At 38.7% G+C, this 23,976-nt stretch overlaps 2 protein-coding genes across 6 annotated transcripts in view; both read right to left on the reverse strand.

The window, feature by feature from the left end:
* Nucleotides 1-8,979, reverse strand: part of LOC139799920 (cytochrome P450 2J6-like) — a 15,669-nt gene extending 6,690 nt beyond the window's left edge. The window contains exons 1-6 of one of the 4 annotated variants that reach the window (XM_071752477.1): nt 7,087-8,975; nt 5,566-5,728; nt 5,060-5,209; nt 4,024-4,184; nt 1,696-1,872; nt 1,184-1,325 (exon numbers count right to left, since the gene is read on the reverse strand). In XM_071752477.1, coding sequence (XP_071608578.1) covers nt 1,184-1,325; nt 1,696-1,872; nt 4,024-4,184; nt 5,060-5,209; nt 5,566-5,728; nt 7,087-7,257 — 964 coding nt within the window. In that variant the 5' untranslated portion in view covers nt 7,258-8,975. Of the gene's footprint in view, nt 1-1,183; nt 1,326-1,695; nt 1,873-4,023; nt 4,185-5,059; nt 5,210-5,565; nt 5,729-7,086 lie in introns of all 4 variants that reach the window. The other 3 variants (XM_071752479.1, XM_071752476.1, XM_071752478.1) reach the window with 3 other exon arrangements.
* Nucleotides 8,980-10,832: 1,853 nt separating this feature from the next.
* LOC139799924 (cytochrome P450 2J6-like) lies at nt 10,833-23,976 on the reverse strand. 2 transcript variants are annotated; one of them, XM_071752485.1, is made up of 10 exons: nt 22,455-23,976; nt 20,218-20,331; nt 19,799-19,961; nt 17,590-17,739; nt 16,960-17,120; nt 16,198-16,374; nt 15,263-15,404; nt 13,693-13,880; nt 12,432-12,573; nt 10,833-11,247 (listed from the first exon to the last, which is right to left on the reverse strand). In XM_071752485.1, the coding sequence occupies exons 2-10, from the start codon at nt 20,260-20,262 to the stop codon at nt 11,069-11,071; spliced, it is 1,347 nt and encodes a 448-aa protein (XP_071608586.1). In that variant the 5' UTR covers nt 20,263-20,331; nt 22,455-23,976; the 3' UTR covers nt 10,833-11,068. The 2 variants fall into 2 exon arrangements, with proteins under 2 accessions (XP_071608586.1, XP_071608585.1); XM_071752484.1 differs by lacking the exon at nt 22,455-23,976 and having other exon boundaries at nt 20,218-22,447.

Genomic DNA, 23,976 nt, shown 5'->3' on the forward strand with positions numbered 1-23,976 from the left:
AATTAAGTTGTTTATGGGTTTCATACCCAAGTAATATTTTAAAATAATTATAGTAGACAAAGATAGGTACTTATTGTATAAACATCTTTAGGTTCCTACTATGTTTGCTGCTCTGAGGTAATTTATAAAAATAGTTTTATTAATATTTATTTTTACAGGCAGGGAAGCAACTGGAAAATGAAATACTAAGTGTATATTAGGAGACCAGTTTAGTAACTGACAAAGGATTGTTCTTCACTCAGAACTCCATAATTCTGTTTGTCATCTACAGATGGCCTGATTGCTATTCTGTAATTACCTGCCTTGGGAAGCACTTACACAAATTAATTTTTCTCAAGGACTTTTTTTTTTTTTTTTTTTGCCCTTACAGTCTGAACTCTAATGGTAATTTCTGATTGATTTCTGAGCTGGAATGGTCTGATCAAAACTACAGCCTTTATCATGTCAATTAGATTGACCCCATGCATCAGGAAACATCAGGCTCTTTTAATATACCCTGAGAAAATGAAAGATCATGCTGTGGAAGTTCAGTATGTGCTACCCACCCTCAAATGTAAGGTCTTCTGAGGAGCTATGAGGTAACAACAGTGGAAGATCCTTTCTCCTTATCACTCCCACCATTTTCGTCTTGCCACTCTTCTGCTGTGCCTGGTACACAACTTAAACTCTCAAATATGAGGGCTTTGCAGTGATTTGTATGCTTTTTAATCCTTTCTATCCTGTACACTGACTCTTCCTTTTCACTTTTTTTCTGCCATCCTCTGCCTTTCCTCTGTGCCTATCATTACTAAAAGCATACAGTTTCAAGCTGTTTAGCAACCTCCCACTGTATTGAAGTTATTTGTGCTGCAAAGAAGCCCTGAGCACAACAAAGAGTAGCAATCACGGGTTGAAAAGGACAACCTAAAGACTCCACCTTGTCCTCGGTGGAAGTCCAACCATTTTCAGTCGATGGACAATGGTGCAGTTTATCTCATCTGATTAGAAGAATCACACTCTAAAGTCTATATGGATGTCTTAAAAATGAATCCTAAAATTACTAGCCTGTATGTTAGAAAGGATACAGCAGGAGAAAGATATGCATCAAGTTCACCTGCTTCCCATTCACCCCAACAAGTAGCTCTGCTACTATTTGAGCATGTCTAATTTCTACACAGTTGCAGAAATGTTTGGATGTGCTTACCTTGAATATCAGGATAAACCACCATATAGAGCAATGCCCAACGTAAAGTGGTGGCTGTAGTTTCTGTACCTGCCAGAAAGAGGTCAAACATAGTCTGGATCAAGTTTTCTTCATCATAAGTAGCATCATCATCTCCTTTAGTCTGCAGATATGAAATGGAAAGATCAAGTTCTGGCACACACACACAAAAAAAGTAATTCACCTTGCATTACAGGAATATTTATTGATATTATCCAAAATAAAAAAAAGTTTTAAAGGGGCTAGAAAATAAAACTTTCTGAATAATATGAAAACATTTCCTTAGATTCTTCAGTAACTGTTATTCTGATTATGAATAATCTACCTGTAAATCTACTTACATTATTTTTACATTCTTCTTCTGCCGTCTCTTAGTGTCAGCTATTTAAAATTCATCTACATATAAGCTTCTCTACAGAAAAAACGTATACTTCTGAATTTGTTAGACTTTCATAATAATCAATGGAGTGCTTGAAGAGTTCAGAGATACTCACTTTTTCTATTTCATCCAAATAGTAATCAATAAAATCTTTATTTTCATCTTGTTTTCCTCTTTCTTTGTGGCCTTCAACTTCCATTTCTAATAGATTGCGAACAAAATTTATGCTGGATAAGGTCTGTTTCACTGGTGCTAGGAAATTCATTGAAAGCCAGGGAAACATTTCCAATACCTGTAAAAGAGTTATTTTAGTTATGTAGTATACTGACCCTAACAAACTTAATTTGAATTCTAATACAGGCTTTTGGGTAGTGGAAAAAGCAAATTAAAGACTGATGACTGCATCTTCACTATTATGTTGAATAGATAGGGCCTATCCCATGATTCATTAGAAGCTTTCTTAATCTCATTTTTCTGTGGAGCAGAATTTCTCTTAGCTTTATGCTATACATTTTCCATTGTGATGTAAAAAGAATAAATTAAGTTCCTCTGTACACCTTTGCTCAGCTGAACTTCAGTAGTAAGGACCTCATATAAAATGTACCCCTGTTCTCAGTTTATCCAACATACATATAATTAATAAATCATCAATGAAAAAACAGATCAAGTCTGACTTTCTTGATACATCTCCTATCTGAAAAAAAATATATATAAACCCAGGATTGTCTTCTTAAATTCGTATACCAAACACAGGGGGATTTTACTCAGCTACACCTTCTCATGTATAACAAGGAAAGATGTAACATCTTTGTGATACACAAAACAACTTGCTGAAGTAGAAATACTGGGCTGTGTGGATTCCCTACTGTTTATTCATTGCTTAGTCCCATTCTTGCACTTATACCACTATAAAACCACATTTCAGTAGAAAATAAATAAAACAGTACTAACATTAATTCCACTACTTCATTTCCATTTCTTTTTTTCCCCTGTCAGAGATTGCACCATATTCTTCCAATTTACAGAATTACTGCCGCCTAAATTATGCATTAGGTCATAGCTCTTGGGCTCACCTATTCAAATGGCAGCTGCATTACAAAGATTTATCTTCCCACAAACCTATTCTGATCCCCAGATTGTATTTCTTCTTTGCCCTATTGCATAATTTTGCTTAAAACTACCTGTCCGCTTACCAGGAAAACAGATTAGTACAGACCATCACTAAAGGATTGTACATCACTGTGAAAGCACTGTGGAGAGCAGGACAGAATGAAATATTGGACTGGAATGTTTTTATTGGCTGTGGACACACTATTAAGAATATTTAAGAACAGCTTATACAGACACCTACTGAGAGCAGTTTGGAAATACCTGATCCTGTGTTTACTCTGGTTAGAAGATAACTTAGGAATCACTGTACCTGCATCTTCTGGGAGAGAAAAATCAGAAGTACTTTTTGGTTTGGTTTGGTTTGGGTTTTTTTACCAAAATTATCAAATCAGTCCACAGATTTTCTAGGACCTTGATTACAGCAGTTTCCAGCTAGTAAGAGAAAGGAGAAATCATGCAAGATACAAAGCCAGATAAGTTCCAGCAAGTTCTGCAGAAGCAAGCTCTCTGATGTGTTGCTAAATTGACTTCTTGACTATATACAGTATTGCAGTTCCCATTCATAAAAACTTAATGATAAAACTGCACTTGCTTGAGGCAGTCTGTTCCACAGCTTTACACAGAAGAAGGGCAGCAATTTTTTTCTGTTCAGTGAAGTCAGGAACTGTTGCCTTGAATGGAGACAAATATAATCCAGCAGATAATTCAGTGTACGTTACTGAATACTCACCAGGACATGTAGAGGTAATACAGGTGTTGCTGCCAAAAACTACAGGAAGAAGCTACCATTATGCAATTTCTTGATGTTACCTTTGCACAAAACAGTTGCTCTACTTAGATTTCTATGAATTCAGCTAACTTTAGAGAAGGATGTAGTAAAGACCCATATTACTCAACAATTGTTTATAGTCATAGGATGTCATAGAGTGAATAAAGCCACTTTGTCGGATAGTTTAAAATAAGCCTATTCTAGAGCTTTTCAGATATTTTTACCTATATTTTTCTACTGAGTTTCAGTTATAGTTTCAAACACTGGAGCTGTAAAGTTAAAGCTTTTGCAAGGAATTCCTTTGTACATATCCCAAACATATAGGAAGCCTTTAGTGGCCACCTTCTGTGGCCACCAGGCATGGGAAATATCTGTGCTATGATGAAGCATAAGCAATTTAAATAAGTTTTGAACCAGGCATCTGGAATTACTGTTCCCATGGGTATTCCACCAATTTCAGGTACATTAGTATTTTGTTGTTGTTATTATAAAAGTAGCAAGTAAGTTGCCTTTTTGATTGTCTATCTACATAAAGCAAGCAAACAAACAAAAACATTTCCTCACAAAAAAAAGGACGCTGTTCCCAAATGCTGTTATAGTATCAATGGATTCAATCAAGCGGTGAAAATTTTCATCATCTTTAGAGAAGCGATGTCCAAAAATCACAGAACAAATCACATTTGAGACAGTATGAACAACAGGCATAGTGGGGTCCAGAGGTTTTCCTGTAAACACAGTGAAGAGCATTCACCATTAACTCTTATTCCTCCTTTTCCAACAGAAAGCTGAGCTGATAACATTTTATGAACACTTGTGATGTTAATTAAATTGCTGAATGGCAAATTGCAGTTCTTTGGTAAAAGGTAAGTAAGTAAAAAGTAACTTCAGATATCTGAAAAACACTGTTAGTTAAAAAAAAAGGCAACTCTGCTGGTGGGAATGGAAATAGTAGTAGTAGTAGCAGTGCAAAAAATACCCAGATTTCACAGAACCTCAGCATCAGTAGATCTTGTGTCTGACAGTAACCAGGTTACAAAAAAAGTTCATCTGAGATATCGTATGGCCAAGCAGCTGCACTGACAAAAGAACCACTTCCTGTTCTTTCCTCATATCCTTTACACCTAAATAACAGAAACATCCTCTCCCACAGAGGATGCTACCACGGGCTATGCAAGATGAACTTTTTTTACTGCCAGAGCAGAGTCACAGGGCTATGCGGCCTTGACAAAAGCTTTTAATAATTCTTGCATTATTTTTCTTTTCTACAGAGGGATATGGCGCTTTTTGTGACACTTATTTTGTCACTGTTTGCTGTTACCCTGGTTCTGTGACTGTGAGTAATGTAAAACTGTCTAACAAGTAATGACACAGATAGGGACCACGGAGTCTCAGTTCTAAGTTCATACTGTGGGGTTTCACGTGTAGCACTTCTGCAAGGAATTTTCTCAGGCAGGTCATATGATGCAGACCTTTTAGACTCAGCTCTGTATGAACACTTTAAATCCATTTTTGTAATCAAATAGTTAGAAAAACTACAGATGACCCATTCTTCAGCAAAATCACCCATTGCACAGCCTGACCTACACACTGAGTCACTGACCATTTGTTTTCCTCAAGTATTCCACCAGGTGACCGGCCTCCTCCTGCAGTCGATACTCCTGGTCCCTTTTACCCACTCCCATTTTCCTCATTGTTGCAAGTCCAAAACGCCTCTGTTGCTTCCAGAGATGACCATTAGAGAACATAACACCTAGGATCATAACGAACTTAGGCTGTTAATGCCTTGCAAATTAACAAACTGATACAGTTAATAAGTCAAAGAGGATTTTCTTTCATTCTAATTTTTTCAAAGCTTTGCCAGCAGTCTGTCAGCATTCCTCTTTCCTCTCTTCTTCTGGACATCTGTCTTCTTCCAGACATCTGTTTTCTGCATAGAAACTCTTACAATAGCTATATTCTGCTATTATCGCTCTAACAGAATAATAATTTTTTTAAAATGTTGCATAAAAACATTTAAAAATTTCTACTTTAAGTTAAGGATTTTGAGACTTTGAATCTCAAACATGATTAGAACACAGGAAAAGAATTTGTGAAAGTAATAATTACCATTTCCACGAGTCAAAAGATGAAAGGCATGTTTTACTGGCCTTCCAGCAACATCTTCAGCATGAACAGTCAGACCTTCCTTCACTGCCTGAAACCCTTGCAGGACAACTACTGGAATGTTTGAAAGCCATAAGGTGAAGACATTACCATGAGTTTTGGCCATCTGTAGAACAAAGCAGCATCAGAGCAACATGAGGGAAAGCCAGTAGATTTAAATCAAACAAGATGAAACAGATCTTTTCCCTCAGCAGATGCCCAGGGGTGACTGACTTTGAGAAGAGAGTATCAAATCTATCCTTACATATAATATAGCTTAAAGTCAGGTTTCTATCTAGAGTCCCATTTACTAAAGATCAAGACGTTTCTAAAGTGTCAGACAGTCAATATTGCCAATTTCTATAATGTCATTCAGCACATCTTACAATTCATATTCATTGCAGATGAATGCTTACATATTTTTAGGAGGAAACTTTAGCTTATGAGTTTTATGTGAATCATCTACAGATTCCCTTTAATGCATCAAGTGTAGCGAAAGCAGATGAGGAGGTGGGTACAGCAGGAATCACCCTCTCTTTTCTAGCTCAGCTATTATAGCCTTGTCTCCACGACGTTGTACACACAGGCACCACTAGAAGTTACTGGCTTTCGAAATCTTGGGATGAGGAATACCACTCTTCATGTTTGAGGGTTCAGAAATAGAAGAACACACACAAGACATGCACTGGCTGTCATTTTGTGTTGTGGAGTCATACCCTTTTGCTTTGAAATATGCAACACAGGAGAAGAGAACTGTCAGGACAAGGAAGAACCAGGGAAAATGAAGGTTTAGAATAAAGGGTGAAAGTGAGGTGCTATTACTTATATATTTAATTTTTAGATATTTAACATACATGTATGAGGAATATAAAACACTAGGATACAAATTTGAGAAGTGGTGCACATTACAACTGGACTTACAAAAGAGATGGAGCATAGGCACACTATGAATTAATTCAGCTACATAAAAGCTTGCTCGGGCTGAGCAAACTGAAGTCTCTTGTGAAAATCTGACCAAACTGTATGTCAGAAAGAAAAATATTCTAAGATATTTTGAGAAATCTATATTCTAGGATCTTTTGAGAAATCTGTTGAATAAGTATTAAAAATTCCTTCTTTTTGTAGCAGAAACATATATGCATTCAGTAGCTATTTTATGGGATATTTAGAAACTGCCAGTGCAACAACAGTCAATACACAGACACACAGAAGATTGCACAGGATTAAGGACACTGCTTTAAAATGTATCTTTTTTCCTATGTGTACGACAGGAATATTATCAGTACTGTTTTGTTCGTGATGTTTCATAGTAATGTGGAAATTTTCATACCAAGAAACATATCTTAATTATCCTCCCCTATTTTCACATTTATAAAATTTAGAATAAATCCCTCCCTAGCATTCAAAATAAGCCTATGTTAAACACTCACATTTAATTTTCAGTCAACTGGTTAGTCTGTTAATTAGTAACCTGAAAATACCTACCTTTTTGAGGATCTCATGATGAATTTGGAAGTTCATCTGCAGCAGATTGCCAAAGATGGGGAATGGAGTTGGTCCAGGAGGAAATTGTCTTCGCATCCATTGCAGTTTCAGAAACTGCAGAAACAGGAGAAACACTGCAAAAAGTACCAGCATCACACTTACTGCTAACATCTCACTTCTGATTTACAAGGCTACGATGTCTCAGAAAAACTGTTCTATAGACAGAGGATAGACCCACTTTATCTTGTTTTGCTGGTACCTCCCTAAAGAGAGAAAAAGGTGTTGAAATTTCTGTGCCTCCCAGTCCTTCTCTCTTTATCACTTCACTTCCACACCCCAGAGAATGAAGTGTTCTTATTTTTAAGCATATATGACATAATTCCATTACATTGCAAGTGTAAAAATCTGGTAATTGTCAGCTCTTCAAGGGATATAATTACATACCCCCTTGTGCCATAGTAGTTGCTGTGACAAAAATCCCTACCCACAGTACTGGTTTCATAAAAATCCTCTTGCAAGAACAGAGAAATAAATAAATTTTAAAAATTCCTAAGCTTTGTCTAGACTTGCAAGGCCAATGGGATTGCTGAAAGGTTCAGGCTCATCAGTAGCCATCACATGCATTAACCACATGCACTGCTCCTTCACTCACCTCATACTCTTGCTTGATCCTGATGTTCTCTGCTTATTCTTTTATAATATTTTATTTTTCTTTGTGATTTAAATTTTAAGCTCTTTGGGAGATTGCTGGACCTCTTAATTTTCTGCCTACAGCCCATAAAACAAAAGACTCTAATCTGCTATTGGGTAACAAGAATTTGTTGGCTGTCATGGTGTAACACCTGAGTGTCCACACACCCCCTGTTCAGCTGCACAGATAACTGAGGCTGTGAGGACTTCATGGCCAAGTGGAAAGCAAAATTTCTTCATGCCCTCCAAATGTCCCTCAGCTGGTTTCCACCGTGTTGCCTGCAGCAAGAGTCACAGGTGACACACAATTGTCTTCATGAGCTGCTTTCACAAGCGCTCTTGCACAACTAAGCAGCTCTGTTTTGGAGCTGTGGATTGCTTTTCCTTTACAAAAGTAGAACCTATACCTCTGCTAAGGGGCAAATTTTGGACAATACATCTTTGGCAGTTCTTCAGCCCTTACTCAGGAACAGCACAACCTTGGAACTCATCTGGCTCAGACAGGAGCCTGTGGCATTCTGGCAAATCACCTAGATGGCTTAGCTACTACTCACAAGCCAAACTTATGGAGCAGGCACAGATAAAAATGAAATTTGTGAGGTATTAAGCAAATTTGTTCACCCTAGAAGCAGAAAGGTATCCCTCTTACCAGAGAATCTCTTTGCCCTCCCTTAGGCTTCTGAACTGAAATACACTGTGTCCTGTGCCCTACCACCCTCATGGCAGCTGGTTTGCACCACCTTACTTATGTTCCATGCCCCTAATTCAGTTTCAGGAGTAATCTCCACTTCCCACCCACAAAGCATGGAGCTGCTAGGGTGTTTGCCAGGCAAATACTAGAGGCAAGCTACTCAAAGAGGTACCTCACTCTCTCAGGGTAATGACAGGATTTCAGACATTCCTTATCTCACTCACTTGCTGCCCTACCCAGAGGAATGATGCTAGGAGAGGACATCTTTTTTAGATACTATCTGAGAGGGAAGAACATCAACAGATAAAGAGAAATAGGGCAGTAGAAGCATGCAAACAAAACTTGACCCTTGAAGAGGGCAGATACCTCCCTTATCTTGTAGAGAACCAGTCTCCTGGATCCATAGCAGTTCTTGAGAAAGCACAGGTCCCTCCCTAGGATCAGATCAGCCTTCACCCTCCTTCACTCCTCTTGCATCAGCTCACCACTGACTGCTTGGAGGCACAGCAGAGGGGCTCTAGAAGAAAAAAAAAACTGTAGGAGCTGCCTTCTCTGCAAGCCATCTGCCAAAAACTGGGGACAGAAAGGGTGCTGCACGCAGCACCTTCCCTGTGAACCTCAAGTACCTACTTGGTGCCACACACAGTTTGTGTGTGTATCAGTTTTGAATATTAGTTTTGAAAACACTGGGCATGGTAACTGTGGAATGAAAACACTGGGATGGAAATTGGGAATGAGATAGCCAGAGCATATTGTGGCAGGCAATCAAAGAAATCAGCACAAAATGTTTCTAATCGAAATTTTTTACACTAAGATGATAGAGCAGAAGTCTCAAACAACTTCATTTATAGCATTTTAAATAATTTTCCCAATGGAGACACAAGTCCTTCCTAAAAAAATTGTAAAAGACCCTGTATCGCTGTTGGGTTTTTTTTAAAGACGCTTTAAATGGAGATATAAAGCAATATGGATCCTGCGGGCCCGTTCAACCAACCCTCACTCCTGACAGAATGTACATTAACACAATGCTACATCAGACAGAGCTAGGTACAGATTGGAGAGCAGAAGAGCCACATCAGCTTTGTCTGCTTGACCTACTAAGCTAACACAACTCTTCTACTAGCACCTCTCTTCTGCTAAGACATTCTCTTCTAAGCTCTGATTAGCTGCAGTAGCAGTAAGTGCCAGCTTCAAAACTATGTGAGCCATGATAAAAATGTCTATTTGACCCCCTCTCCAGAAGTCTGAGAAAAGAGCACTAGACCTTATGATACTGAGCTCCTTCACAAAAAAAGATAATTTTTTTTTAAACAACAGCTTTATATTAAAGAAATAAAACTAATATGGTGGATAAACAAAAGAGTAATAATAACAATTGTAAAGTTCTTTTCCTCGAGGAAGGAAACTGGTAGAGCAACAGAGCATTTGCTACATCCACTAACAGACCTGACTCTGACCTTGATTTTTAAATCTTGCTTGGGTAACAAGGCCAGCCTCATAGCACTTGCTTTCTGGCACTTGCTCTTCACTGGTCCTGTTTGGGCACTGTTCCTGCTTCTGCCAGCTGTACCTTGCACAGATCTTCCTCAATGTGCCTCTCCCACTAATAGGCACTCTTAACTCTGGCAGCTCTGCCACATCTGACATGGCTCAGCTGTTGCAAGGTCATGTGCCATTGCCCCTGTGGTCACAGAACTTTGATTCTCACCCAAGTCTCAGGAAACACCACATAAATTTCTCCTGCCCTGTCCCTCCTTTGTAGGCACCAAGCTTTGCTTCACCAGACTTCAAGCAGTTGTCTTAATTGCGCTTTCGGGCACCAATAAAGAGACATGTTCAACCTAGACTGCTGTACACCATCATTGTTACAAAGTCCATTGTGTGAGCGGACTCCTTTTTTCAGGCCAGCTCTCTGGTGTACTGAGCTGTAGGTTCATTGCTATTTACGCACATTTTGTCACCAGCAGTTGGGCTTCCATCTGCAGTTCTTCATCAGGGAACACATAGGCTTTGCCTTCACTTTCAGCCTGAGTCAGTAGCCCAATGCCCAAATGAAGGGTTGCATTGTTGCAGCCCTGTTACTTCCAGATTCAAGCTATCACCCCCACATGCCTCAGCTAAATGGACAAACTAATTGGCTCACACCTAACTGAGGCACCCCTCCACAATTCTGTTCTCCCATGTACCACACCCAGGGGTTCTGGCAATGCCCAGAGCCACCACCTCTGGGAAGAGCATTTTTATACCCCATGTAGATTTCAGAATGCATTTGAATGAGAGGAAGCCACTTCAACACCTGACTTTAGTGTTCATTCTCTCTACAGGAAGATTCCTGTTGAGCTTCTAGTTAGACCAGACACCATAATAATTTTCTGTGTTTATTTCATTTGTAATACAGCAAGGAAAAAAAAATGTAAAGGAATTTTCCAGACAGGAAAACCTGAGTGTTTCTTGAGCCAGCTTCTTAGACACATAAGACAACAAGTATAGGTTCACACTGAATTTGAGCTAGAAGTGGAAAACATAAAAGCTTCACAAAAGAGCAGCACACTAGCAAACCTGTGTCAATGCCTCTTTCTCAAATCTGTAATACCCTGAAACTTAGCGAAGAACTGCACAGAGCTTGTATGGATGGGGTTTCATTGTGCTCCCAAAGATCATGTCTGTGTTGAGTTCCTTAACTCCTTCTGGTGCAGTCAACTTGAAGGTCTGCAACAGGTTGCAGAAGATGATGAAAAACTCCATCTTTGCCAGCACCTCTCCCAGACACATACGGTGGCCTGCAGAGGGAGGTGAGAAAAAGCAGTCAGTCCCCACAGAGGTCTGTAACCAGCACCTGCTGCCCAGCTGTACAGAGGAGCATCACTCAACCTTACTGAGAAAACAAAAGACGGCTGAATTTGACATTTTCCTCTCAGACTGAACTGACCAAACAATTGAGATGTGTGCAATCCTTCTTTGCAGGATCTGCCCAGATTATTAAAAAAGATAGCAAAGACACTTCTCAGTAGTTTCATACTTCAGTTCCTAAGCTATAGCACTCACATATTCTCTGAGCTGAGCCTCAGTTCCAAATGAGAATGACAAGAAAGCATCTTTAGGTTCTTCCGCAGCTTCCATTTAGTATAGGATGACTTTTCACTATAAAGCAGTGCAAAATAAGAATAGAAAGGACATTCTGTATCTGAGCAGACATTTTCCTATATAACATTTCCAATGAAAACAACTTGTTAAAGAAAAAAAAATTTCGCAACTTATCAATTAACTGTGTCCAGGATACAATTGTCAGTCAGAGACCCTGACTGACCCTGCAGTGCAGTGGTTAGGCCATTCAACTTGTATGTGAGAAACCAATATTCAGATTTCTCTTCTGCCCAGGTTAAGCCAGAAACCTGAGCCTGATGCTTCCACATCTCAGTTGAGGGGTCTGACAACCAGGCTACTAGATCCTGTCATGGTCCCCAAGACCTTTTGTTTATTTAAGCTCCTATAAAATCACACGCTGGGTGAAAGAGTGATGCCAGAAGCTTCCCAGGACAGGCAGAGCCATCTGGGATGTATTTGATCCAGCTTCAAATTTCTGCACCAATGAGTATTGAATTATTTATACAAAGTATATCAGTTCCATTGGTGCAGCCTGTCACAGAACAGGCACTGTAATAGCATAAGCTGGTGTCTGCTGAAGATGAGAGATAACAACAGTGTAAGGACTTGAATCCTCAAATTATTGGCAATTCTAGGGCCTTACTCCTTTCACCTTCTCTCTATTTTCACAAAAATCTAAGATAATATACAGTTACCAAAACATTATTTTTGTAATCGAACATTTTTTCTGGACTGGGAAAACCAAGTGTTCTTATAGTTTGGGGTTACACTCCCTTTGTCCTTCTCCACAATGAAAATTATTCAGCTTCACACTCACAATCTAACCCACACAAGTGGGTTCAGTTATCACTTTACCTACCTGCTGAGAAGGCCAAGAAGGCCTCTGGGATCACAAAATTTCCATCCTTGTCCAAGAAATGACCAGGGTTGAACTGGTGAGGGGTCTCCCAATATTCAGGGTCAAAAAGAGCAGAGTCTATGTTTGCCATAATCATAGTGCCCTGAAAGGAAGATGCTGAAGTCTCAGTTCTGTCGCTCACACACCAGGAAGAAAAGGACACAATCAGATTCTCAGCTATGATTCAGCACACTGATGGTCACAGGGAGAGGCAGCAGAAAGGAAATATTTTATTAGGGAAAAAAAAATAATCTCAGACTGTTCCAAGGAGGTGTTTCTTCAAAAAATTAATAACAAACTTTCAGGTTCAGGAATTTCTCTCTGTATTTCTTTTTGCTTCCTTTTTTCCCCTCTCTATTAGCAAATGCAGCAATAAGTGATCTTCAGCACCTTATCCTAAATCCAGTAAAATTACTTCCCCACTTCTGACAAGCTTTTAAAAAATGAAGAAGAAAGAATCCTGGAAAGGAAATAGTATATTTCAAATTATCATCTATTTTTCTCAAGATGGAGATGGGAAAAGTGTACATGACAAACATCTTGGAGCAGGGGTGTATGGGACGATGACTCCATGTGTGCCTTTGGGGAGGTTTGGCATTAAGGTTAAGTGTTGGAAGGCTGGACAAGTTGAAGGGGCTGGCAGAAGCTTTTTGTTTGAGTTTAGGTGGCAGTTCAGAAGCTGTGGGGAAACATCTTCATAGTATTTAAAGTATGATGCCAGAGAGGCAATAACAAGTTCTAAGTGAATGAAGTTGAGTAGACACTTGGTATTGTCTCAGACATCACCAATGAAAACATTCCATCTCTCACTTCTCCACATGGCAGACAATATCCTAGACAATAACCCCAGGTCTGCTGCTCCTTCTTTGCTGACACCACTGCACATTCCTGGTGAGTCTTCCCTCAGGCTTTTCGAAAGCGTTACAGCACAAATGACTATAAAGTGATTGAAAAATCACAGGCTCTTGGAAAGCAAGACTGCAGCATGCCCACAGAACAGTCATTTAATTTGTGTGAAACTGTGTTTTCACTCACTGTGTGAGACAAAGAAAGGCACAAGCCAGAGGGCATGAGAGAGGAAAAGGGCTGCCTGCCAATGCTGACACCAGCACCCATCTGTCCTGAACTGGTAGGAAAAAGGGTCAACAGCAGACATGACTGCAAGGAACTTAACTCATGGCCAAAGATTAGATCAGAATATGAATATGAAATATATCTGTACCTTTGGAAGCTGATATCCGAAAAGATTTGTATCCTTTACTGCTTCTCTAGGAATTGTGATTAAAATAATGCTACCAAAGCGCATGATCTCGTGAATCACAGCGTATGTATAAGGCAGTCTCTTCCGATCCTCATAGCATATTAGATGGGAGGGACTCAAAACAGCATCTAGCTCTTTCTGAACTTTTTCTACCCAAAAAGAGAAGAAAAAGCATTATACCTACAAGAACACTGTGTTGCATGAAACAGTTTTCATTTCTGAAATTTCATTTCATATCTAGTAGCAATAGAAAAAATAGGGTACGTCAATTAATTATACTTGCTGTATCTTAAAATGTAAATACATTTACACAACTACCTAGTTATGATTTTACTACAATCTCCTACTTCCTAGTTTATAGGTTCTATGTTTAGATCATCTTTCCAAAAGCCCAACTGATTTAATGACCTTCATAATTAAAGGAAGGAGAGCAATCTGTAAATAAACCAAAAGCTTCTCATTAAGAGATCAGTTCAGTTACTCAAGCTATTATTTTCACTCTGGCTTAATACAGACTCAGCACACTAATACAGCATGTTGCAAAGGAACCAGCATGTGAAGCTGACATACACATGTAACACTGAGAAGTGAACAGTGTAATATTACCAAGCTATCACCAGCTGTTAATCTCTTTCGGTTGCTATGACGGTGTCAGTAGGTAACACAGCTTATACCATCCCAGAGGGTTCAGGGTCAAATTTCATGCTTAAAAGTTAGGCTAGTAACCTAGGTTTCGTTTCCTTTCTATTTCATTTGAATTTTTAAAGTATGTGTGTGCATAGAACTCATTTCTTCAAGCATGCTACCACCGAAAGCCCTGATTTAATTCATTCAATCATGAATTATTTAATTCATTCAAGAATACATTTTGAATATATTTTGAAATGCAGTGTGCAACTAGGTCCCTGTTTAGAATTTTCCAGTGATCTTTTTGTCTTCTCATTAGTGTCTTCCTTCTGTTCTTAACATTCCCATATGTTACAATAAATATGCTTATTATACAGATATACAACTGGTGTCTCAGTTAATGAGTATGAATAATGCATTCTTGCTACACATTCTGGATACCAGAAAAATGTCTTTTTTCCCTAACCCAAGCTTGTATTTTACCTCAAGTGTTTCCTGACAAGCTGTGTCTTCCACTATATGCTTACAGTACTGAAACAGTCTGACAAAATTCAGGAAGAAAAAATACAGTATCAAAAGTTGAATATCCCTGAAATGATTAAAAATCTGAAAGTTTCCTACTTCACTGGCTTCTTAAAAGCAAAGCTCAAGATGTAATCAGAAAAAAAAAAAACAATCAACCAAAGAAACAAAAGAACTTGATCTTAACAAAAAAAAACAAAAACAAAAACAAAAACAAAAACAAAAACAAAAACAAAAACAAAAACAAAAACAAAAACAAAAACAAAAACAAAAACAAAAACAAAAACAAAAACAAAAACAAAAAAAAACCAAACCAAAAAACAACAGTGTAACAGGCTCAAGTTCAACTTGAAACATACCCATAGTTATGTCTACAACTCACCTTGGATGTCAGGGTAAACCACCATATAGAGCAGTGCCCAACGCAGGGTGGTGGCAGTGGTCTCCGAGCCACCCAGAAAAAGGTCAAAAACAGACTGCACCATGTTATCTTCATCAAATGTAGAGTTGGGGATATTTTTAGTCTACAGATGCCAAAGAGAAAAGTAAAATGAGGCATACATAAGTAACAGCACTGAGAGAGACAGTGATCACAATACCTAAACAAACAATATTTCTAGAAGATGGAGAAAATACAAGTACTCGAGTAAAACAAAGATTTATATTCAGATTTTCCTCAAATAAGCACACTGATAATGTTAAATAACAGGTGCTGTTGAAAGTTTCAGGTGTGTAGGGTCCTTTCACACTGCCTTCTAGAGTGACTTGTTGCTAACTTCCACATCAGAAAAAAGCATTTCAAAGTAGTTCTATCCCATCCTTGCCACTCTGCACATTTGCCAATTTCAGCTAACTATTGCACATATATAATCATTCTAAATAATAGTGGGGGTTTTTTTCAGAGCAGAGACAGAGATTGCCATAATTTTAAGACTGTTATGATAATCATACAGTACCACCAAGCACACAAAAGCTCAGAAGAAAGCACGAATCATAAGTGCAAAGATTACTAAGACACAAAGAATCAGAATTAGTCACCCAAATACCTGCACCTTTTCAAAGCCCTTCCTACCACCCACTGGGCAGCCTACACTAAGACTACCACAGTATAACAATAAACCAATGTAACTGATTATACTTCTAAAACAAGTTATTAAATTAACTATTAACTATTAACTATTCATATTTGAATTTAACAGCACAGTTTTAAAATGGTATCTGTGTAGCTCTGTAATAACATTGTTATGTACAGACGACTGTATCAGAGATGCAAGCAATCTGTTGGGATCTGTGTCATAGACAGCATAAATTACTCACTTTCTCTATCTGATCCAGGTAAAAATCAATGAAATCTTGGGGTTCACCTATTGTGCCTCTTTCCCTGTGGTTTTGGATTTCCTGTCTTATGAAAGCACGGACAAATTCACAGGAAGATGCTGCTTTCTGTACAAGTCCTGGGAGGAGCCCTGTAGCCCACGGGAGCAATTCACATACCTGTGGAAGAAGCACTCAGCACAGATGTGGGAAGTTACATGACATGAACACGGCTGTTATAGATGCATATAGACCTTCTTGGTGCTAAATGCTAAACTGATGAATTAATATCTCTAGGAAGAATATTATAACAACAAAAATTAATGTCAGTACATGAATGTAAAGTACATAAATGCATATTAGAACCACAAATTAAAGAAAACATGATTTCCACCCTGGTTTCTTTCCTAACCTTAATGCATAACTCTACTTGCATTTGCCCTGTTATTCCATCAACAAAAGAATCAATTTTGTAGATAAACTTAACATGGATTAATACTAATAAATTTAATACAAATAAATGTGTATACATATTACCTTAGCACACAGAAGAAAAAGTATTTTTTATTCTGATTCAAAGACTATCACCTTTTCACCTTACCTCCAAGTTCATATCCACAGTCAGAACTATAAGGATTTAATGCATATTAAATAATACAATAACTATAATAATTTATCTAAACACATAACTATATTGTGTAATAATGCAATGAATAATGTGCTCATAATAAAATAATTTGTATGTTAAATAAGTAATTTTCTCACGTAGTAAATGTAGCTGTTCCCAAAAGCCACAATACAACTGTATGCTTCCATCAGCTGGCGGAAGGTTTCATCCTCTCTGGAGAAGCGATGTCCAAAAACCACTGCACAGATCACATTAGAGACAGCATGGACAATGGGGAAGGAAGGGTCGACAGCTCTTCCTGCAGACAGATAGTGTTTCAGAGATGAATTCTTATCTCATTTGCTATTTTAGAAAGCAAGATTGTAATGACATTTTATAAAAGATGTCCTCTATGCTAGTTAGACTGTTAAAGAAACACTCAAAATTCTCTGGCAAATGTAACAAGATAAACCTCACTCAAAACAGAAGTCATGAAGCTTCAGGTCTTTAAGTCCCACATTTTTTTTTTCTTCATTTGTCCTTTTTTTCTTGTTTGTTTGTGTTTGTTTGGGTTTTTTTTTAATCTCAATCTTTGTGTTGGTACCCAAACAGACATTGCTGAAGTCTGACTATACAAAGAGTTTGGATTGCACTCTAAATTTAAACTGTGCTCCAAATGTACTATTTTCTGGAGCAAAACAAGTTAAGTCTTTACCCTTAGAATCATGCAAACCACATACTGTGTCAAAGCCCAAACACATTTCTCAAGCACCTTGTTAATGACATACCATGTTTGTCCTTGAAGAACTCAACAAGGTAAGAGGCCTCAGTTTGTATCCCACGCTCCATTCCTTTATTCCCCATTCCCAGTTTTCGGAGAGCTCCAATTCCAAAACGTCTCTGGTGTTTCCAGATGCGACCATTTGAGACCAGGATACCTTCAGCCATTAAGAATCAATTTTATTGAATTTTATTATTTATTTATTTATTTGAATTTATTCAATGGTCATGTAATAGTAAATGACATACACACTAAGAGGCATCATCTCTTCATGCTGCCACTCATAAAGAAGAGAACCACATCAGGGCAATGTTATTTTGGCTGTGCTTTGTTTACAGTGAAACCACCTTGGTTAATATATTCCCACCTCTGCAAAAAGCCCACTCAGATTTCAGGACCCACAAAAGTACCTCCTATTCTTTCTGAAGCATCCCAGACCAGAAGTCATTAATTCAAACTCTACCCAGCAATGTACTAAAAGCTGCAAAGACAGTGAGGGCTGGTGTTGCCTTTTATTTTCCATCTTTGAGCAGAAATGAATCTATAAATCTTATTCCCATAGAGCGGCTTAGAGCCCAGGTCAAATGATCTTTTACAAGATCTTCTTTATTATCTTATACAATCTTCTTATAAAATTAATACTTATTTGTAAGGTATGTTTGCCAACATCCTCACGTGGATATTGTGTTCTTGCAGATGTTGCCATATGACAGCTCTGCTTTCCTCAACAAACAGTAAGTTCTCACCAAACTACTCATAGCCAACAGAGATATCTGTGGAGCTCACTAAGGAAGTCTGAGCATTTCCTACCTTTGTGTTTCTTAACCTTATGCAAACCTTCTGGAGATCACTGCATCTCCCTGTTGCTTCAAAGAGAAAAATTCTTTAATGACCATTGTGGATGACTGGTTCTAAGTACATGTTGTCTGTGCTATAGAGTCTCTGACTTTTAGGGGATCCTGTTTTTACCAGGCTGTTCACACCAGATATCGTGCTCTCATCCTGGTCCAGATCCCTCCTGGAAATACAGTGGAGTTAGGGCAAGAACCACCTAGCAAGAACCAGAGGTAGGAACAGCAGACCTCAGTCAATCCACAAATCCTAGGACCAGAGATCCCACTGTGGGACAGGGAGGAATACCAGGCCCCTGCACTGTCAGTCTGCATTGTGGCAGACAGCCCAGCATCAACCATTAAATCCACTTGCTGGGTAACCACTTCCTGTCACCAGCCTAGACCACACTTCTGATTGGAAAGCCAACTTGTTACCTAAGAGAGCTGCTTGCCTAGAATAACTCTCCTCTATTCTTTCTGATGTCCTGGAAGTCTGGGATAGCAGAAAAGGAGCCAGCCCAACAGGCAGGTATTTGTCTTGCAGAGACTTGCCAACTTGCAGCTGTGCTGCAACTGTTTGTTAAAGCCATCCCTCCTAGAAATTGGTAGTGCTTTAGCAGATGGTCACAGCCCAGCTACATCACCCAGAAAAATGGTGGAAATAGAATGAAATAGCCTTGGACTTAATGATCTCTATTCTTTTAAGATGCTTTTCTCTCCTTTTATTGGCCAGTATTATAAAGTAAAGCCTTCCATAGTGCAGTCCACATGCAACAAATCCTGACTGGGGACAAAGGCATCTGCTCTGTATCATCTGGATAAGAGGCTGGCGGAAACAAGTCCAGTTATTTCTGTTTTAAATGAAGCATCCTCTTTATTCTCCACCATAATTCAGCATTGTCCAATACAAATATATTGCACCTACAGTCTGGCTAATACATTTAAAGTTTCAGTGACCTTCCTGTGCCTTCAGACTTCCCAAAAGGCTTGAACTTGCTCAACAGCTCTGTACGTGCTTTGCTTACAGCAGCCTTTCCTGGGAACAAACAACTAGGAGCATGAAGAATTACTTTAGCCTCACCTTGCAGAGAGGCTGCAAACTCCAGATTATTTCAAATCAGAACACACCGGCAACACCAAGAATGGACAAGCAAGAGCTTGCTAGGTACAAATAACACGGTTCTGATGAGATTCTGAAATACATGAGGGACAGCTGGACTTTGTAGACAACTCAGGGAAATGCTGCAGCAGTGAGCAATGCTCATTCACCCTGAGCACAGAGAAGAGGTGAACTGGGAACTAAGGGCTTGTCAGTGAGGAAAATATGAGAGGAAACAAAGCAAAGTTAACCCTTAAGTCCTTTCACAGATATGAACACCTTACCTTTTCCATTTGCCATTTTGTTGAAGATGTGTGTCTGCAGTCGCCCAGAAACATCCTCTGAGTTGGTGGTGAGACCATCCTTTACAGCTTGGTATCCATACAGTACCACTATAGGTCTGCTACCCAGCCACAAAGTACAGACATTGCCATAGGTTTTTGCCAGCTGTAGGTAAAAATCAATGCCAAAAAATACCCATGGGAGAAGCATCAACCAAAATGCACATACACTGACTGCCATCTTCCAGCATGACGTTAATCAAGGGATCAGGAAATTAAAAGGGACAGTGATTCTGTTTTGCAATGGAAATGCTTCTCACAGTAAGGTTCTGAGCTCTATCTGGGAACCTGCAGTATCACAGAATTATTAGCAGATTATTATTATTAGCAGATCCATTTTAGGTTTCACATGAAACACATACCTTTTTCAGGCTCCCATGATCTGCTCTGAAATTTATCCACCACATGCTTCCAATGATGGGAAATGGGGTTGGTCCAGGAGGAAATCCACGAGTTTTCCATTGCAATTTTAGGAACTGTGAAACCAGAAGAAACAAAACTAGGGACATAAGAATTACACTTATCATAATTTCACACCTCCAAACTACTCTATCACTGAGCAAACTGCTATGAATCTGTCTGTTGAAAAGATTCTATTTTTCTTCTTAAATCTTCCGTCACATTTAAGCTTTCTGAGTTTCTTTCCTCCCTTCTCTCATACCACATTCCTGATTCCAGAATATGAGGAGCATTCCCATTCTCAAGTGTATTTAATACATCACTATGCTGCAATATGCTAATAGTTACCATCACTTTCAGATCCAGTAGGGGCTGGAAGGCGGGCACCACACTCAGACACAGCCCTTTGAGCAATCAGTTTGATGGAACGTGTCACTCAAACCACTGACTACCTGCAAGCCAAGAGCTCAGATACAAAGCTGCAGCTGTCCTCAAAATATCTATCTCAAGCCCTTTTGAGAAAGGTAAGAAGGCTTCTCCGGAAAAAAAAAACAACCTCCTCATGCAGGAGCTGACTAGGGGTGGTTTCCAGAGGTTTATTCCAATGCTCAGTAATTAGTCAGGATAGTACATATTTGCAATAACCAAGCTGTCCTGCAAGAATGGAAGAGCTGGTCCTTGGCTGTCTCTTAACCCTACAGAGAGACAAACACAGGTTTTAGTGTACGCACTGAGCGAGAGGCCATGGACTGCATTGGCATAGCTGCTTTTCCTTGAATATTTATTTTCTTTAATTATTAAACAAACTTGATTATTCCTTCCTGTGCTGGAGGAAGCATTGAAACTAAGGAGCATGCTGGGTTTTTAATTTTTCACTGTGAATTGCTGCTGGTCAGGCATTACAGGCAATCCTGATGCAAGATTTGTAATGCAGTGGGACATACAGTGAACAGAGAAACAAGGGAGTAGTCAGACATTGGATTTTTAAAGTTCTGCATTCTTTTCTAATGAACCAGTCACTAAATGAAAACATTAGTGATAGCAACCTATCTGGAAAATATAACATTTAACCCATCCAGGGACAACTGCTTGCATGCAGACATGAGCCTGATGTATTGACTCATGTTTAAGTTTGTGATTTGCTATAAGGCCCAGATTCTTATCTACAAAGCCCCTGCTTAGACTTTCTTTCTTCACCATATAATTAGAAATAATCCACAGTATACAATTAAATTATCCCTAGTTTAGCAGATTAGTTTTTCAGGTCATTTTTTCAGTTCATAGTGATTCTTTTCATGTCAGATGTAAATGTATAGGCACACTGTTCCATCCATCAAACAAGTTATTAATGAAAGTATTCAATATTACAGAATCCCTTCTTGTAAAATTTAATTTGATGCATTCATATTACCAGTGACCTTCAAGCTTCAAATTTGTTGAGAAAATTAGGTACAAGATTGAACATTACATATTTTGCAGGTCCATTGTTGAAACCAAAAACAAATGTAATTGTAGAGACTGTAATAATTAGCAGCTGAAGGACTGATGTGGTAAAGAACTGACAAGAAAAGAGTAAAACGTAAAAAGCAGAGAACTGGAAGACAGCAACTCAGCAACACTGAGAATCAGCTGGATCCAAGGTATGTCAGCAGCTGACAGTCCCCCAGTTGATGGCTGTCTGGTGGGCAGAGACCCTTGAAGTGTCTCAAGAGTATTAATGCTTAGCCCAAGAGCACATTAACCACAGCTAGATGCTATAGTACACAACAGATAAATCCTTTAAGTTTTAATCTGTGTATATTCTGCTGGCAGAGTCTCTCTGTGTATGGAAAAAGGTACCTGCACAAAGGTACCTTCCAATGAGGGTCAGTAGAAAAAAGAAAAAAAAAATTGCTAAGATTTTTAATTTATTTCATTTATACAGCTTTGAAATACGATATTTGCAAGATAGTTGTATCAAACTATTCCGCATTTTCAATATTTAATGTCTTGGTTTTGTTTCACATCATTGAGGAACAATATTAAAATATTTCACATTTTCCTCTAGGCTTTTCATTTACTAGGTTTCTACTCAGAACCTTTTTCAGAATTTTTGCAGCTATTGCTTACCATATGTTATATCCAGTAACAAAAACTAAGCAAAGGTGAGAGAAAAATAACATTAAGCACAAAGCATATTAAAAAACCAAAGTCCTCACACCACACTGAGCTTTTCCTTTCAATTGCTCCCTCTTTCAAAAGGAATACATACAATTACTAGTGCCTCTGAATGTCTTCTGACATTGTAGATCTGTGTCAGCTGCCATGTTTCTGTGGGGCGCTGCCACACTACTGAAAATAGATTGTATTTTTTCCAGTCCTGGGCAACAGAAAATTCTTCAATATTTTCACCTGGGTTGTTTCCTGAATAAGAATGCAAATGGGATGAGCATTGGTTCCTTCTTTTCAGTCTTAAATGCACAAGCAGCTGAACATTTCTCAGTTAGCACTATAGAACTCAATGCGAAAGTTTTCTTTTCAGGAAGAAGCAGAACTCTAATAATTATTTCAGCAAGCCTTATCTCAAATTTTTTTGTCCATGACTTCTGACATTCCTAGAGCAACATCTAGGTTACTAGATACTGCTCCGAAAAACTGCCAAAAAGAATGTTGAAGCTGCAAATGCTCAAAGATTAGGAACTGCCAGAAATAAGACCGTCTGCACAACATTAATTCCTTCTTCCTAACGCATCAATGAAAAGAGGGTAACTGACTTGATGCACTAAGGTTTAACCTATGAATTCTTGGCTCTCATCAATTCCTCTGCAGCTGACTGCAGAGTGCTGCCAGGACTAGAGAACTTCACAAACCAAGGAGATTGAAAGGACACAAGACATTTGTAGCTCCCACACCATTAGGACATGCAGTGCCACAGTGCCTGTGCAAGGTCTGCATTGCTTTCACCCAGGTAGCACTGCCTTACAAAAACAAAAAACCACCAACAACAAAAAAGGCAATGGAAGAACAAAATGTGAGGAATGTTTACAACAGTCACTCTTCTCCCTAGTGACTACAGCCCTACCTTTTACTAGTCCTGCTCTCACTGCATGTCAGTGATTCACTGTCTCAGGCTGGTAACACTCTCAGACATACAACTGGAAAAATAAATAAATAAATTACAATCCTATGTTAAGAAAACACTGATAAATGTCTCTAAGACTGCAAATACTACCTGCTTTTACTTTGGGATGAACAGATAGGTTATTACTAACAGACAGACTTAAAGTGATGGATATTACAATCCCTTGTAATGTGGTAATTACAGTATTTAAATGGACTCATGTGCAGGAATTGTGAATTAAGGACCAAAATACAAATAAAGTCAGATCAAGCAGACATAGGCAAGTCCTCACAAAGAAGCTTTTTGCAAGCAGGTTGTTCTGAGGAAAATAAATTTTCATTGTTCCAATATGTTCATTACATGTGAGCAGCAGCCCTCCATGCAAGTCTTGCTCATTCTTATCTGGCAAAGGGAGAAGTATGGTCAGCTCAGAAAATCTGCTTTCCTAATGAAAGTTTCAGGCCATAATAGTGGGAAGTGAATGCAGAGAACAGGGAAAGAACAGAACAGAAACAAAACAGTGCCAGCTACATCTTGGCTTTCACGAGTCAACCTTAAAGCTCTTTTGAAAAGTGAATGTCAGGGTTGATTGGGCCCAGAGAGATTAAGCAAGCTCCTGAGA

This window comes from Heliangelus exortis, chromosome 9 (assembly GCF_036169615.1).
Source record: "Heliangelus exortis chromosome 9, bHelExo1.hap1, whole genome shotgun sequence".
In the NCBI taxonomy this organism is placed as follows: domain Eukaryota; kingdom Metazoa; phylum Chordata; class Aves; order Apodiformes; family Trochilidae; genus Heliangelus; species Heliangelus exortis.

Coding starts and splice junctions, on each gene's coding strand:
- LOC139799924 (XM_071752484.1), bottom strand. CDS start 20,382: ATGATAAGTGTAATTCTTATGTCCCTAGTTTTGTTTCTTCTGGTTTCA. Junction 17,121..17,589: donor GTTCTTCAAGGACAAACATG/GTATGTCATTAA, acceptor ATCTGTCTGCAG/GAAGAGCTGTCGACCCTTCC. Junction 16,375..16,959: donor GGAACAGCTACATTTACTAC/GTGAGAAAATTA, acceptor CTTCTTCCACAG/GTATGTGAATTGCTCCCGTG.